General features: G+C 39.1%; 3 protein-coding genes across 4 annotated transcripts; 1 reads left to right on the forward strand and 2 right to left on the reverse strand.

Moving 5' to 3' along the window:
- Positions 1 to 482: 482 nt before the first annotated feature.
- On the reverse strand, positions 483 to 1,892 carry LOC112285460 (large ribosomal subunit protein eL20z). Its single transcript, XM_024526311.3, has 4 exons — positions 1,695 to 1,892; positions 1,160 to 1,256; positions 875 to 989; positions 483 to 704 (listed from the first exon to the last, which is right to left on the reverse strand). Exons 1-4 carry the CDS (start codon positions 1,801 to 1,803, stop codon positions 639 to 641), a joined length of 387 nt encoding a protein of 128 aa, XP_024382079.1. The 5' UTR covers positions 1,804 to 1,892; the 3' UTR covers positions 483 to 638.
- A 1,620-nt stretch (positions 1,893 to 3,512) lies between these two features.
- Positions 3,513 to 6,471, reverse strand: LOC112285519 (tubulin beta-1/beta-2 chain). Its single transcript, XM_024526428.3, has 5 exons — positions 6,161 to 6,471; positions 5,359 to 5,686; positions 4,886 to 5,155; positions 4,170 to 4,630; positions 3,513 to 4,016 (listed from the first exon to the last, which is right to left on the reverse strand). The coding sequence occupies exons 1-5, from the start codon at positions 6,224 to 6,226 to the stop codon at positions 3,810 to 3,812; spliced, it is 1,332 nt and encodes a 443-aa protein (XP_024382196.1). The 5' UTR covers positions 6,227 to 6,471; the 3' UTR covers positions 3,513 to 3,809.
- Positions 6,472 to 8,464: 1,993 nt separating this feature from the next.
- On the forward strand, positions 8,465 to 14,413 carry LOC112285922 (putative inactive purple acid phosphatase 1). 2 transcript variants are annotated; one of them, XM_024527307.3, is made up of 15 exons: positions 8,465 to 8,955; positions 9,277 to 9,517; positions 9,665 to 9,759; positions 9,991 to 10,060; positions 10,214 to 10,336; positions 10,666 to 10,758; positions 11,190 to 11,322; positions 11,448 to 11,529; positions 11,647 to 11,765; positions 11,882 to 11,895; positions 12,075 to 12,205; positions 12,506 to 12,580; positions 12,707 to 12,832; positions 13,233 to 13,542; positions 13,815 to 14,413. In XM_024527307.3, exons 2-15 carry the CDS (start codon positions 9,323 to 9,325, stop codon positions 14,124 to 14,126), a joined length of 1,878 nt encoding a protein of 625 aa, XP_024383075.1. In that variant the 5' UTR covers positions 8,465 to 8,955; positions 9,277 to 9,322; the 3' UTR covers positions 14,127 to 14,413. The 2 variants fall into 2 exon arrangements, with proteins under 2 accessions (XP_024383075.1, XP_024383074.1); XM_024527306.3 differs by having other exon boundaries at positions 8,465 to 8,567.
- The last annotated feature ends 2,403 nt before the right edge of the window (positions 14,414 to 16,816 follow it).

Genomic DNA, 16,816 nt, shown 5'->3' on the forward strand with positions numbered 1-16,816 from the left:
TAAATCAATATTTTAATCGACAGCTGTTCCCAGGCACCTTGTTTCTGTACTCGTTACCCAGCTTCCTGTACTTTTGAGACTAACCGTTCTCCTAAAGAGTCATTTGATTTTATTACTCACTATTCAACAAGGTTGCTAGAATGAAAAGTCCTTCATTTCAAGGTGCCAGTGCACAACCTCAAAGACAAATTCATAGGTTTTAATCCTGTAATTCACAGAATGCATTAGGCTTGTGGTTCCTACTTAAACTACTTGTCATAGCAATTGAAAGTGTAAATTCCAATTTATAACTGGATCTGGTGGACTTTGAACAAAGTGTGATTTGAGAAACCAGCTACACATTCCAAAGCAGCCTGCAATATTGATGGACGCAAAATTACTACATGATGGAATAGTTGGCTCCATGATTCCTCATTAAGGACTCGCGTAACCTTCCCAAAGAAATTGAGGACAGTAAATGGAGAATTTCAACAGAATGCGCATTGTAACCAGAAAACTTGCACAATTTTATATTTGAGAATTGCTTGCCGCTTACGGCAGAAGAAATGATACTATAGTACAGAGAAGGCCATTTTCACCACACGCTGGAAACAAATTACATACACTACATCTACAACATGTTACGCAATCTCTTGGAACTACTGAAATATCCCCAAGTTGTGGGTTGCCACCTGTGTACCTCCGAAAATCATAAACACTAAGGCCTGCAAAGAAACAGAACATTTGTCATGCTTGATAGACACAATAATCATAAACATGTCCAAAACCGTGCTAATGAACGTGTCTGTCGCGGCTCTCCTTAATAAGCAGTTGTCTGCGATTAAGAGCTCATGCCAAAATCCTTAAAAAATTGTATTGAAGAAAAGAAGGGTACCGCAATAGTGCAAGCCATCAATCCAGTCTCCTCTCTGTGGTCGTAGTTGAGGCAGAAGAAAATGAAGGCACCGACATACCACGGTACTGAAGCTATGATGAATCCAAGCAAAAACCTGAACAAGAAAGGGTCAAACCATTAGACGAGTATTGTAAAAGCAAATAATCATCGTAAGCTGCCACCATCAACACTACCATTCGTATCACATCATAACACCCCTACAGCTAACTAGCAGTATCCCCTAATCAAGAAGGCAAAAAAGTTCCTTAGGGTTTGAGTTCTTACAAGAACCAACCAAAGCCAAGTCCACAAAAGGGCAAACGATCTGAATCATCTGTTCGTCTGTAACGATTTTCTTCCGCAGCTGAACCTACAGGATATCCTGAAAACCCCAAATGAACATACCATGTCAAGCACATTTGGATAGAATATCACCAAAGCAAACACAATTTTACTTGAACCAAACCTCTGTACCATCCATTAAATGAAACTAAGAGCCTAAAACGTTGTTGACGCCATAACATTTGTGCATCATATTAGCGACCACCCCACATCCACAGGAGCAATCGTGAACAAAAGCTACGCTGGCGTGCCTAAGCTGCACATTACTGACGACCAAAAACCTGTTCTAAACCGTCTAACAAAACAACTACCACCCCCCACATCGAAAATACGGACAACAAATAAAAACATGTCCCGAGACTCAACCACTCCTCTACCACACAATCTGCACAACTGCAACCGATCAGAGCCAAGACTACACATTGAGAAGCATCCTCTGCATTTTTTTTAGTGCTGTCGGTAATCCATTCTCACGCACCTGGCACAGACGGGTAATAATTCGGGGCTTGAGTGGGGGGAACAGGCTGCGGCATGCCCTGCTGATTCTGAAACGTGCCGTAGTAGCCCTCGCTCCCAGGTTGCGCCATCGCCTCCAATTCACGTCACTTGTTGTCAAACCGACACACTTCCAACACAACTGATCATCACTACTACTTTCTCTCTCTCTCGCTCTCTCTCTTTCACTCTCTGCTCAGTTCAGTTTCGGGTGCAAATCTATAGAGACCCCACTTGTCAGATCCGCTACGCTTCGGAGAGGAAGCGAAGGAACCGGCGCCGGGATGAGGAGGCTCACTAAACGCTTACCTCCTGGTGCACGTGCAACTCGACTCTGTGGAATCTTGGAATCTTTCCGAAGATTCGATCCAGTGGCTCTGCTATCTGCTTCAGCCCTGGTGGATAATGGTCGATGCCAGCTGTGTATTCCATGTGGATGATAATCATTGGATGGATGTTTGTGTGACTCGGCACAACCGTTCCCACATGCTCTGGAGCTGTGTTGGTGTTCCATATATATATATATATATATATGTATACGTGGAAGATTGTAGGTGCAACACAACTTCAGCCTAATTGAGATACCAGTAAACACAAATAAAAATTAACACTGCATTTCAACATTCTTCTTTGAAGAGTTGAATGTTTTATATATATATATATATATATATATACATATTTATGTATGTATATATATATATAAATATATGAACCTCCTCAAAACAATGATCATTTGTATGTGGCATGTAACTGGTAATCATATATGTGTATGTATGTATGTATATAACAACTTAGGTAGAAGACAAAGAAGCCATCTCATTGGCTGTGAAGAAGGAAATGTGGGGCTTTGTAGGGGCCCCATAGTTTGGAAGAGACCACTCGTGGGAGCTTTGTACAACTTTACCATGCCCAATGGCATGGATTTCCATTAGTGTGTATATATATATATATATATATATATGTATGTATATATATAATTATTTATTTCCAAATTCTTATGAAACAATTTCAACTCACTGCTGCATTTGTAATATTTTTTTTATTTTTGAAGCTTACACTTGATTTGGTAAAAGCATCATAAAAAAATTATATTTATTTACCTCAAGTTATCATGTTCTCAACCATTAAACATACCAGCTTTCAAAAAAATATACTGAATTGTTTTATTTGAATAAAAAAATTTCAAGAAGAAAAAATATATATTGCCATATCCATACTTTTAATTGGAACATGTAACATAGCATGATATATTTGTTTTATTATAATATTTGTTTTGTACTCCGAAGCTTGTTTTAGTTTATGACCATTTTTTGGTACTTCTAGAATCTGAATCTTTCAAAATGAATGACAAATAAATACTTCAGAATTGCATACTTAAAAACCATGTTTAAAAATAAAAAAAAAAAAATGCTTTATTTGTATGCATATAAAATTGATTTGATAAGCATAACTTTCCAATGGCTAAAAATTTAACGTTTAATTTTCAAAAAAATTACATAATTTTTCATTTTTCATAATTTTTCATAATTATCAAAATATTTAATCATTCATCATGAAAACTTGTTTTAGAGTGTGTTTGTATGTATGTGTGCGTGTGTGTGTTTTTTTTTTTTATTGAGTTCATTCTGTTTCACTTTTAAAAAAAAAAAAACATGAACTCTTATTCCATAATTGTTTTGGTATTTTTAAAAATACAACACAAATACTAAATTAATTTTCATAAAAATAAACACATCAAATTTTTCAAACGACGCATGAAAAAGAAAATGTTTCAAAGAGAATAATCGTGAACCACAGCCACTGAAAAGTTAATGGTAGTACGTTGATAAAAAAATTAGATAAGTAATCACATAGTAGGTTCTTCATTAGATAGAATTCCACTTCTTCCTCTTCATATCAAGGTCTAGCGTAACAAGCTTCTTGGAGTTGTAAACAAAAAATTAGAGCAGAATGGAGCCTGGCTTGATAAAACAGCTTGCAGAATGAGTAGAATGAGGACTGGCCCCAACAAAAATTGTATGAGACGGAGAAGGATGGATGAACGATCATGTATGGATGAAATATTGCGGATGATTATATATATCCACATGTGGTATATTCAAGCCGCCTCCTCTTCCTCCTCGAACTCGCCCTCCTCGTCGGCGGAGGCATCCTGGTATTGCTGGTACTCGGACACCAGATCGTTCATGTTGCTCTCCGCCTCCGTGAATTCCATCTCGTCCATGCCCTCGCCCGTGTACCAATGCAAGAAAGCCTTGCGCCGGAACATGCTAGTGAATTGCTCGCTCACGCGCTTGAACATCTCCTGCGCAATGCAAAATACAGGCAAAGGGATGGAACGGAAAAGGGAAGGAGTCATCACTGGGCTAGATGGAGGTGGGTTGTGCGAGTTTGTTGAAGCGGGAATGAAAGATGGTGAGCAAGGGAAGAAGAGAGGAGAAAAGGGAGAGGAGAGAACCTGGATGGCGGTGGAGTTGCCGACGAAGGTGGCGGACATCTTGAGACCTTTCGGGGGGATGTCGCAGACGCTGGATTTGACGTTGTTGGGGATCCATTCCACGAAGTAGGAGGAGTTTTTGTTCTGGACGTTGAGCATTTGCTCGTCCACTTCTTTGGTGCTCATTCTTCCGCGGAACATGGCGGATGCGGTCAAGTAGCGGCCGTGGCGAGGATCCGCGGCGCACATCATGTTCTTGGCGTCCCACATCTGCTGGGTGAGCTCGGGGACGGTCAGAGCTCGGTACTGCTGGGAGCCGCGGGAAGTGAGCGGAGCGAAGCCGGTCATGAAAAAGTGGAGGCGGGGGAATGGTATTAGGTTGACGGCCAGCTTCCGCAGATCGGAATTCAGCTGACCGGGGAAGCGGAGGCAGCATGTGACGCCGCTCATGGTTGCAGAGATGAGATGGTTCAAATCTCCAACTGCTCCCATGCGAGCAGCCCCCACACGACACCCACAAAGTCAGTCTGGAGCATCTCTCAAATTTGTTAATTGATCAACATCGCAGAGAATGCAGATAGAATTTGGTTCTTTAATTCAGGTGATTGTTGACGTTAGGTTGCGATTGAGATTTCAGAGATGATCACGTCGCTTCAAATGTTTCTTCCTGGCGGTGCCAGAAGTTCTACCTGAGCGCAATGAGAGGATCTGAGGAAGGAAGAAAAGGAGATACGTACAAGTGGGCGTTGTGAGCTTGAGAGTACGAAAGCAAATGTCATACAAGGCCTCATTGTCGAGGCACATGGACACATCGGAATTCTCTACGAGCTGATGCACGGAGAGGGTGGCATTGTAGGGCTCAACCACTGTATCCGACACCTTTGGGGATGGTACAATGCTGAAGGTCACCATCATGCGATCCGGATATTCCTCCCTAATCTTTGAGATGAGAAGCGTCCCCATGCCTGATCCCGTTCCACCTCCCATGGAATGACAAATCTGAAATCCTGTTCGCCAATCAAACAATACAACAACTCATATAGTATCTCAGATGGTCCCTTCGAAATTGTGACTGAATAATAAAAAAATTGTTCTGTGAAACCGTTGAATATGAGCCTGCAACTTATGACCCATCGGTTGGGGCAAGGTTACCGGAAGCCCTAAGATTGAAGGGGGGGGGGGTGATGAAATGAGTGCCGTGATTTTGTACCTTGGAGGCAGTCGCAACTCTCTGCCTCCTTACGAACAACATCGAGTACGGAATCAATCAGTTCAGCGCCGTCGGTGTAATGGCCCTTTGCCCAGTTATTTCCGGCACCGGTTTGGCCAAATACGAAGTTGTCTGGTCTGAAAATTTGACCGTATGGCCCCGACCGAACACTGTCCATGGTTCCTGGTTCCAGATCCATCAGCACCGCGCGGGGCACGTAACGACCCCCGCTGGCCTCATTGAAGTAGACATTGATTCTTTCCAGTTGCAAATCGGAATCACCATGGTATGTTCCAGTTGGATCAATGCCATGTTCATCGCATATCACCTGCGCGCAGAGCATATGGACAAAGTTGAGCGTGTGGATTGCAGGTGGTAACGTTGTTTGACCGAAGCATATTTTTTTCCTCCCAATTTACCGAAATGGCACAATTCACAGAGACGAGTACGCGGCAGAGGATTGTTGACATGCTGCAGGATCTCATAGATGCAACTTGCACCGTCTTATAATTTCTATGAGACAAACATGGCATCATATACGCATATCGAGGAGAATTTAAGAAACTTCTCCAAGCACACCGCACTACTACCAAGATGTATTAGAATGGATTTTATTGGGAGCAAATTCATAAGCTAAGGTATCTTAACCTAGTTGGATTATATTGCACGACTGTGACCTCTGATTGCCACAAATACAAACTACTGTTGTCTGTGAACCAACCCATGTTGTATCTAAATGCCACAGATGCATTCTAGCATCTGAATTTCACCGGCATCACCAAAATTATCTGCAGATGCCTACCTCCCAGAACTTGGCGCCGATCTGGTTGCCGCATTGCCCGCCTTGGACGTGAAGGATTTCTCTCATATTGCGGGACTGGTTACAACAGTGCAGGCAACGTGAAGGAGAGCCTTGCAAAAGCCAGAGAATGCAAGGCCCTCTGCAAGGAGCAGCAGAACGACGAAGACAAGACAGACAAGAGGAACTCAGGGGGCCGGCTGAGACTTGGAGTTAGTTATATTGTGGCAGACAGTTCAGATTTTGTTGGAGGGGAGACTTTCTCCTGGAGCTACGCGGGACACATCACAGGCACTGGCACCCCACCAACGCTACCTCGTAAAAATAACTGCTTCATGGGTCCAGTCCCTTTGGCATCTGTCTCTCAACTTGGATACCACTGCAACCCCTCACGCTGCGTCGTAACTTACGCTTTTGTGGCTCCGTGCCGGATCTGCTGGCGCCGACTGTCTCGTGTTGCCGCGCGTCTGCGGCAACCATCCGACACGAGGCAACGGTGGATATCCAGCGGCTTGTTCTGCAACCGGGAGAATCCAGAACCCGTTTCGCAGTGTGGACGAGGTTTGTGGACCGTGATGTTTAAGTTCGTGTTCTTTTAAGTGAAATTATTACTCTAATGGGTGGTGTTGGCTTTTCTATATAGAGTAGATTTCTGAAAATATATATTATGAGTTTCAGCTAATTTTATTTTTCTTTTATTTTAGTTTTGTAAGGGCTACTTAATTTTTGTTAGGTTTTTTGCAATAAGATAAGTTTTAGAGATTTTGATTATTTCAAAACCAATTGAAGAACTTTTGAGTAGGCCAAGAGTTTGTTGGTATTGGTTTAGTTTATTTTTTGAAATTATAGCTATTTGAATTTAGATTGATGCTTTTTGAATAAATTACCAAATGGAAAACATTAAAGATTTTAATATTATTTATATTAAAATATAGAGGTTGTAATATTAGTTTGTTGTAAATTTGTATACATATGTATTTTAATGTTGATTGTTATTCTTATTTCATGTTCTATGTCATTTTGGTTTGAAAATATAAATAGCAACAACAAAATGTATCTAAACAATGTAACAGTATTATTTTAAAATCGTATAGAAGATAATTTAAAAGGTACAAGTATAGAATACACTAATGCAAAGTATAACTGTACAATGTTTAAAGACATAAAATACAATGTTCGTAAGTACCAAAATATTGCAAGTTAGAGAGAATATATAACATAATTTCTTGTTTATTAGACTTGATTTCTTAATCTAAAAAAAGGTATTTAGATATTTTTATAAAATTAAATAATTTTTTTACTTAATACTTTAATAGAACATGTTGTTTAGTATTTTCGTTTTGATGAAATACATGTTTTTTCAATGTGATATAAAATCCAACAACTTCTTCCTTTAAAAAAAGAATGTATATAAGTCCTTTTTTAAAACTATACTTCTTACAAAATATAACTTGAAAAATCATATTCTACAATATTTTACTACGAAAAACTATTTATTTATTCTAAAAAAATTCTATGATTACGGAATCACATGGATGTGATTTCTCATGAAATTTCTCTAATAATAATAATTCTATCTTTTGAAGACTACAATTTTGAAGAAGAAAGAACAGAAAAAGAAAAAGAAAAAGAAATATTTGCATGATGTTATAGGACTTGTGTGGATTGCTTTCAGTTGATTTGTGTAATCCTTAGAAAGAAAAAAAAAATTCAAATAGTATTTATAAGTCACAAAGATATTTTTGCAAACAAGGAATTTAAAGGCAACAGCCCATTGAAACATACAAAAGTCTGAACGTACTTTTTATTGCAACTACTAATACAAACAAATAAAACAATAATTTTAACCAAACAAATGATGACAAAAAAGAACTCATATTATAGAAAATTCTACAAAAAGAAAGTATCAAAAAGTTAAAACATAACTCTAATAGAATCACGAAAACTCCGGAAATTCAGAAACTAATGTTAAGATATTGAGGCGACAAAAAGTTGAGAGTAACTTTTTCAACAACCGTGTAGTTTATACTTTAGAAACCCTAATTTTCCCATGGATGCGGTAAAAGGGAAAGCGTCGCAGCGCCCACGGAATACAGCTGCACTCACGTGTGATGTGCAACTGCGCGGCGTGACTTCGATTTCACCACACACTCGCAAAAGTATTCTCTCTCTCTCTCTCTCTCTCTCTCTATAGATATATATATATATATATATATATATATACATATAGTAACAATAGCAAGGAAATTTCTGAGCTTTTGGGGTCATATGATGCTTCACAACCGGGAGAAAGCCAGTGTGCTGAGTCGACGAGGACGCCGTGGGCACGGTCTTGAATAGATTGCAGAGGACGGAATCGTGGCCTCGAGTTGTTGCATTCGAATTTCTGCAACGAGAGCGAAGATCGAAGGTGGATTTTGCTGAATTTGTCGTGCTTTCATGGTGGCAGTTGTGGGTATTGTTGGGTATTGTGCTGCGCGGATTGTTTGCTCTCCTTAGTGATGGCTACAGTTTCCCTTTTTCTATCTCGTGTTTGTCGGTTTTGAGCCACGGGAAAGACTGTTGGAGTTAGTGCAATTTTGGTTGGATTTGTGAGGTATGAAACGCCTTGATGATAGAGAAGAGAAGCATGTGAATTCACGAGGAACTCGAACTCGCCTCTCAGTTGGGAAATTGTTGGGGAATCGTCGGTGATTTCATTTGGGGAAGCAGAGAATGGAAGTAATCTTGTTTGTGGAAGATGATATTTGAGACTCAAAATGGTCGTGAGAGAGCTGGCGAAGTCGTTCTTCTGCATTGTGAGGAAGTGAAATCCTGAAAAAAACTCGACAGATACTTCTAGATTAGACCCCTGTGTATGGCTTGCAGTTCGCATCCTTTCTTCTCTTTGTGCCCAATATTCTTTCTCTGTCTATTAGTTAGGGAGATTCCTGAAGTTTCTTAACCTTCCCATGGCTCTGTGAAGCTAGTTGTAGCTTATGAATTCTAAAAACATTCGACAGGTCTACCAATTCGTGCATGAGCTTCCAATCCTAAACTGTGGACGTTTGCATAGAGAAATCACGATCTTCTCAACAATCTTTCAGTTAACAGACCTGCTGGTACGGTGGCTTTTGCAGAATATATATTAACGCAGGACGGCATCGCTGTGGCGTTGGAACCCTTATGGGGAATGTAACGAAAATTATGCTAGTACTTTTCGTACTAGCCGTTTTGGCGCATGAGGCCACGAGTCTTTGGGAGTTGGAGATCTTGAAGGATGATACTCAGCCACTGTCAAAGATTGCTATTCATCGTACAATTCAGAAATTGGATAAATCAATTACAATAAGTGCGAACCCAATTCTTCTTGGCCAGAAGGTACTTCACTGCCACTTGATCATACCATCGTCTCGCTAAGCGTATTTATATGTTTGGAAATTAGAGTACAATCACTTTTTGCTTTTTCTCGCCTGACTTTGTTGTCCACACGAGGACATCAAGTAATGAAACTTTCTGTGTTGGCAGGGGGAAACGGCAGAATATGTCACCGTCAAGTACAACAAGCCTGTTGGTGCAAGTGAATCAGACTGGATTGGAGTATTTTCACCAGCAAAATTCAAGTATGTGGTTTTGTATGATTAAGTCTTTGAATGCACAAATTGGGGGTGGAGTCAGCTGTAATTCTACTCCTTTGTTTATTGTTATGGATCAAGGGGAGTGAAGGTATGAGCTTTATAATGTGGATCTCTGGGTAAACATATACAATGGAACTCCTATCAATTTGGAAAGAAGAGGAATTATCATGCCCTCAACTGTGCCTTCATTAACTTGCTTATTTTCGACCTGCACAGTGCATCAGAATGCATGGATGATTTGAATCGCAGAGTATACGAGCCTTACATGTGCCAAGCTCCCATCAAAGTAAGAGCTCATTTTTGTTTAGTTTTAGTTCTACAAAAGTTGTATCCCTATTGGCTTGTTTGTGATTATTGCTGTATGTGTCAGGATACTTCGCGTTGGGTACATTAATGAGGTGTAAATGAGATTCACTATCGAAACATGTTCTAACTGCAGTATAAATATGCGAATTATTCATCACCGAATTATGTGACTCAAGGAGAAGGATCTGTGACTTTCCGACTGATCAAGCAGCGAGCTGACTATGCTTTTGGCTTTTTCTCCGGAGGCATTACAAATGTATGCACTTTCTTTCTCCAACCTTCAATTTCGGTCTACCTTTACTTATTCAACCTTTCATTACAGTTCTTGCTTCTTGCGTGTTCAGCTGTGCATGAACAATATCAATACAACAATGCTGTATATGTCTTTCTGTTCTCTTATATGTTCTACTTCCTTCTTTACGAGCAAGTATTCTTAGTGAGTCCTAAAGCTGCAGACAGGATAAATTCAAGTCTTAAGTGCTTTGGATACCTTTACCTTTTCGCTAGTTCTTGGCCTGCCGCATATGGAAAGGATTTAAAGGAAGCCACACTTAAAGGTTCTCTGGTAATGCATGTGGGAAACAGCCGGTGCTGGAGGCAATCTCGAACACAATATCTTTTACTGATGCAGATGCGCCAGTATATCCGCGACTGGCTCTTGGGTCCTCTTGGGATATAGTAAGCGACTCAATCTAATTGTGACTTAAAGTGTTTGATGATTTAAAATGAGATCACCGTGGAGATAGTGTTGTCTATTTTATCCCTCATCTGATCAGCAACTTAGACTAATTATCCTCAAACCTTTTTTCTCGGACTAGACCAGTTTCTAGTTGGCATTTTTACACTTACAGAGAATTTACTCCCAAAAATGTTTTAACAGAGGAAGTACGACAAGATGTGATTACTATTTATCTTGTAGAAAAGTTTTGAAGTTTCTAGAATGAAACTTGCAGCGTAGAAATTGGTGATGAATGGTTACAGCATTGGCTGAACTTGAATCAGCGTCGTGTCGATGCCAACGTTGATTTAAATTATTTCATTTTTCCTTTTCTTTTCCTGTGAAATTGATCCTCTAATCTAGTTTGGAAGGGTTTGCAAATATGGTACAGATGACAGTTACGTGGACAAGTGGATATGGTAAGAAAGATGCAGATGCGGTGGTGCAGTGGGGTACCGAAGTTGGCAAAGACTCATGGATTTCGCCCGCTAGCACGTTAACCTTCACTCGACAGGATATGTGCGGTAGGTCTCAGGTTATAAGTTCGGGTTGCAAATCAGTTACCTCGGGCTATTTTGATGCAAGTTGCAAATTGTATAAGCTCACAGATTCTGCCCAACTGCTAAAAGTGTTTCTGAAATAAATGCAGGTTCACCCGCTAGTACGGTAGGCTGGAGAGATCCAGGTTTTTTCCACACTTCTTATCTGAAGGAGCTCTGGCCTAGCACCAGGTGAAGATTGACTTTTTCCGTAAACCTCTGAAACGAAAGTTCTGAGTCTTATTCACGAGTTCAATGAATCTCATTGGGAGCTACTTCAAATTATTGACGTTGGGATGGTGGTGGCAGATACTATTACAAGGTGGGACACAGGATGAAGAATGGCGAACATGTTTGGGGTCCGAAGTATCATTTCACATCTGCTCCTGCTCTGGGCGAAGACACAGTGCAGCGGGTGGTGATATTTGGTACTAGTCTAGACGCTGAGTTTGTCTTGAAGTTACGTGATCCTTTCTGCTGAATGTTTATGGTTGTGCTCCAAAACAATACTGAAGTATGTGGGGTTTGCTTTTGTATTGTGCAGGTGACATGGGAAAGGTATCATGTTTCTAGGCTACTGGTCACTTGTTTTTATTTTCAGCATGGATTGTGAATTAATGTGATGAAAGCTTGCTACTCCAACTTATTTCTAGTTTATTTTACTTCGTTTTAAATGGTTGAGTTGTTGTGGTACCTTGAGCATTCTCGTTCCTGAACATCAACACTGGTGCCTTTAGAACGAAAGAGACGGATCAAATGAATACAACGATTACCAGCACGGAGCTATTAACACAACTGATCAACTTGTTAAGGACCTGGACAACTATGACATTGTATTCCACATCGGAGATTTGGCTTATGCAAACGGGTAACACTCAGGAACCCAACCATTTAAAGGGGAAATAAACGCTATCCTTTTTCTCAGTGTAAAAACTTTTAGATTTATTACTGATGTATTCACATCAAGCATCATCGTTCACCGTATGTACCTTTTGAGAAAGCGAAAGAATTTGTACTTTTCAATATCTACACATGTTTAGGAACAAGGATATCATACGGCTTCTTCAGATTGGTAGTAATGACTGAGATATTCCACCAATCAAGAAGTTTGCTAGCTCTGTATACCGCTTATAGTATCTAACCATTTGTGTTCATATTTTCTGTACAGATACATGTCTGAGTGGGACCAATTTCACGAGCAAGTAGGAGACATTGCAGCCCGTGTCCCTTACATGGTAACAAAGTATGTGTCGGGTCTTCTGTTGCTAAGGGTTCGATTCTTCCATGCAGCATTTCTGCAAACTGTGATATGAATGTTCACGAGGTCTACGAATTTTCTTCTAAGAGAGGTTGAATTTCGTTGTCGCAGTGGAAATCATGAGCGAGATTACCCGGGATCTGGTTCATACTATCTAAACAGAGACTCTGGAGGCGAATGTGGAGTACCAACGCAAGTTATGTACCACATGCCAACCACTAATAAAGCGAAATCATGGTAAGACAGGCGTTTCGAGTGCTCCAGTGGTCATGCCATCGGTTGAAGTTTCTACGCATGGTAGTGACTTAGGAATGTGCTGGGATCAGATCTTCAAAGTAGAATCCTCTCTTGCATAAGTGTCAACTATTGGTTCGAGTTTGGTATCGTTAACCCTGCGAGAGATTTCTTGTTACGACAGACAGAATTAATCTTATCTTTATTTGCCGTTGCTTCAATGTTTGTTGCAACAACAAACTTGGGAAAAGGATAATTGGCACACTTGCCTTCTGTAGCATATTGTTTGTATTCAAGCAGCTGGATTTGTTAGTCAGTAAAACTCCGATGTTTGATTGTCATGGAATCTATTACGTATTAGGAAGTGAACTGGGCCTGACAGCAACTTGTGTTGATCGTACAGGTATGAAGCAGATTGGGGTATGTTCCACTTCTGTGTTGCCGACACTGAAATGGAATGGGGAGAAGGCAGTGAACAATACAAGTTCCTTGAGCAGTGTTTTGCAAAGGCCGATCGGCAACGCCAACCCTGGTTGATATTTCTAGCACATCGTGTGCTGGGGTACTCTTCTGGTATCTATTACGCATTGGAAGGCACGTATGCAGAGCCCTCTGGCAGAGAGAGCTTGCAAAAGCTTTGGCAGAAATACAAAGTAGACCTTGCTTTCTATGGCCATGTGCACAACTATGAGCGAATTTGCCCTGCATATGACGTAAGTGTTGCTGGTGAATTATAATTTGTTTATTTGTATTTATTTTCTTTTTCTTTTTCTTTTTCTTTTTTTTTCTTTTATACATTACTGATGTAAGATCAATTTCCTGGTGCTTTGTCCATGAGATACTGACACTGGATTGCCTGAATTTTAAAAACAATTGTGGGGATCTAAATTTTGTTCTGCAGCGTCTGTTTAGAATGATCATTAGTATTCTGTTTTGCTATTATTTCCTGCTAGCGTTCTTATTGTATAATTTTGATCTGTTTCAGAGCCAATGTGTGAGCACTGAAAAAGACCACTACTCGGGCACGTTCAACGCTACGATTCACATTGTGGCAGGTGGTGGAGGCTGTGATTTGGAATCATTTAGCCCAGTTATTCCATCTTGGAGTGTGAAACAAGATCTGGATTGGGGATTCACGAAGTTGACAGCTTTCAATCATTCTACATTGTTATTCGAATACAAGAAGAGCAGGGACGGTGAAGTTTATGATCAATTCTGGATCTCCAGAAACTACAAGGACGTCCTCGGCTGTGATGGCATGGGCAAAAACTGCCCGGGCTTTACCCTTGCCACATAGGTTCTAATATTCATCTAATCGTACTTATTCATCTAAAACTAATTTCATTGACAATTTCATTATCCTTGCCATCTTTGTATCCATACTGTGCTCTAGAGACGATTAAAGCCCCAAAGTGCATGCAATTAAGGTGCAGTTTGAGATCATGAGGTTAAGTTTATTGGTCTTTGATGTGAATTCTGTATTACTTCGATATTTCAGCACAGGACCTTAAAGCCACCCGGTAGAAGCAAAGATACGATTCAACCTACTGTTTTTTTTAATAAAGGTTATGAATATTCTTCTTACTTATTTGCCATTTTTGCGTTTTCAACATGCATATAAATTTCCAACACAGCTTTTATAAACACCTTTTAAGACTGACCTCATTTCTCTTGCTTGTCCCCTACAAGAACCCAAGCATATCCAATATGCCTTCGTCCAAATGCGAGAGCAGTGCAATCTAGTGAGTTTATAGAACCGAAATTCAGATTATGCAACTCCTCGCACACTACCGCACAGCTAGCACTGCTCCCTTCGGATTACTCAGTCTTTTAGCTTTACCAGGATTGACACCTTTGCTGTGGGAGCTACGAAATTGTAGAATAGACAGTCTTAGTCCTCTTGATGCGATACCTCAGATCTTCAGGTGGCGCATTGGTTAATTTGACATTCTATACTTTCACTTTGCAACGATTTTCAAGGCAAACTTAATTAGGGCTGAAACTTAGTGCTTCTTGTGGATGTCCCCAATCACCGCATCCAGTTACACGAAGCGTTTCTTGGACGCACTGAACACTGGATGCGATCTAGACTGTTGAATGGTTCCATCACGGTTTGGGCAGTGTTAGCAATTTGACAGTCATATGATTTTGCAAACTACGGATGAACGACTATGTCTCAGTGGCCTTCTCTGATGAAGAAATAGATATGCGCAATCGTTTTGTGGAACGACTTCCTTCCAGATCGAAACCGCTGATCATTCTCAATGCAATGTTCTTCTAAATTCGAGCGGAATGGCATTTGCTAAGGAGATGGAGTCCACTCAATACTTTTCATTAAACAACTCATATCACTGCAACAATCCGACACTCTGACACATAATCAATACCAGGCTTTCATGACTCTTTATCTAACACATATACGAGTTTCCGTCAGAAATGCCGCTTGGTCAGTGATGAAAAAATTGCTATCTATATGCCCCACAATTACTCATTCTCGCTCATTTCCAAAGTAAGTGTCTGTAGGTGTCTTGTGTGGCAGGATTACAGAGAATCTGAAACCAACTCGAGAGTTGTCGATGGGAGAGGCATTCGGATATGGGTCATCGAAGCTCCGAGATCAGCAACCCAGATCAGCAACCCAGATCAGCAACCCAGATCAGCAACCCAGATCAGCAACAAAGTTGTAAAGTTGTTTGTTTTAGCAAGTTTCGTCCTTTTGGTCCTCCAATAGCCCATCAATGACCAGCACCCAACTACTCTTAAAATGCGATTTCTGATCTGGATTTTGCAAGCATTAGGCACATCTTTCGCCTCTGTTTTCTGGGTGCTATTACTTTTTTGTATTTCTTTGGATTTATTTTTTAAATGACCTTGCACATAAATTTATTTTAATTGAATACGAATTCATTCCCGGAATTATAAAATATATTTTTTAAAAGACTGAAAATTTCTAAAAAAATATGTAGACAGTTTTTTCCTTTTTCAATTTTGAAATGCTACAAAAGATTTTTCAATTTACAATTTTTTTTGAATATTTATAACTAATAAACATATCTATTTTTTTTCAAAGGTTTTATAATTATTATTATTAGTTTTCTTCTTGTTAGTAATTTGATTTTAAGACTGATTTTTTACACATTTTAAAGCATTGTTGTTTTTTGAATATTTAAAATAATTATTTATATAAATTTAAGATATAAAATTAGATGAGACTATATAAAATAAAAAATTATTTATGAATTTATTAAATATATCATTTATTAAATATCAAAAAAATATCAATTTTTTTTAAAGATATTATACTCAAAATGTGTATGCTTATTTTAAATTTGAATCTTCTATACATCTATTCTTTTAGTATATGTACAAATACATACTTTGTATAGATTTATTTTAATATGAATCTAGCACAACATAATTGGTTGTAAATGCCAATGATTAGGAATAGAAATTTCTTAAGTAATAGTTTTTTGAAGCCACAAAAATCTACTAATATAGACAAGACATTATCTTCATTTTTTAACAAATGAAGTTAGCATAGTTGCAAGATACTTTGAACATTAAATGAGTTTCTTTTTAAGATTATTATTTATACATTTTTTAAAAGATAATTAGTTAATTTAGAATAGATTATTAATTGATCCATATACCAATTGATTAATTGCACAAGGCTTGTGAAGGCTCAAAATGTAGTGTGTAAGATTTTCTCAAGGATCCACAAGATTTTGGTCTTATCTTCCCACCTACATCCAAGATGCTATAATCCAAAAGAGACATATGCACCTCTCTTCTTATAAGTGATATTCTAGCTACTAATTACCATCATTTCTATGAATAAAACATGGTTTTTTTGTAATTTTGACTACACTAAAATATTCAAAAATATTCAATTAGTCTAGAAGTTGTATATGACTTACAAATCTCGCTTCAATTCTTCGTAATGGTCTTTCAAAGTAATGAAATTATTTTTACCAAAGCCATGAAAAC

The sequence above is a fragment of the Physcomitrium patens genome, chromosome 8 (genome assembly GCF_059467195.1).
Source record: "Physcomitrium patens ecotype Gransden chromosome 8, ASM5946719v1, whole genome shotgun sequence".
NCBI classification, from domain to species: Eukaryota; Viridiplantae; Streptophyta; class Bryopsida; order Funariales; family Funariaceae; genus Physcomitrium; species Physcomitrium patens.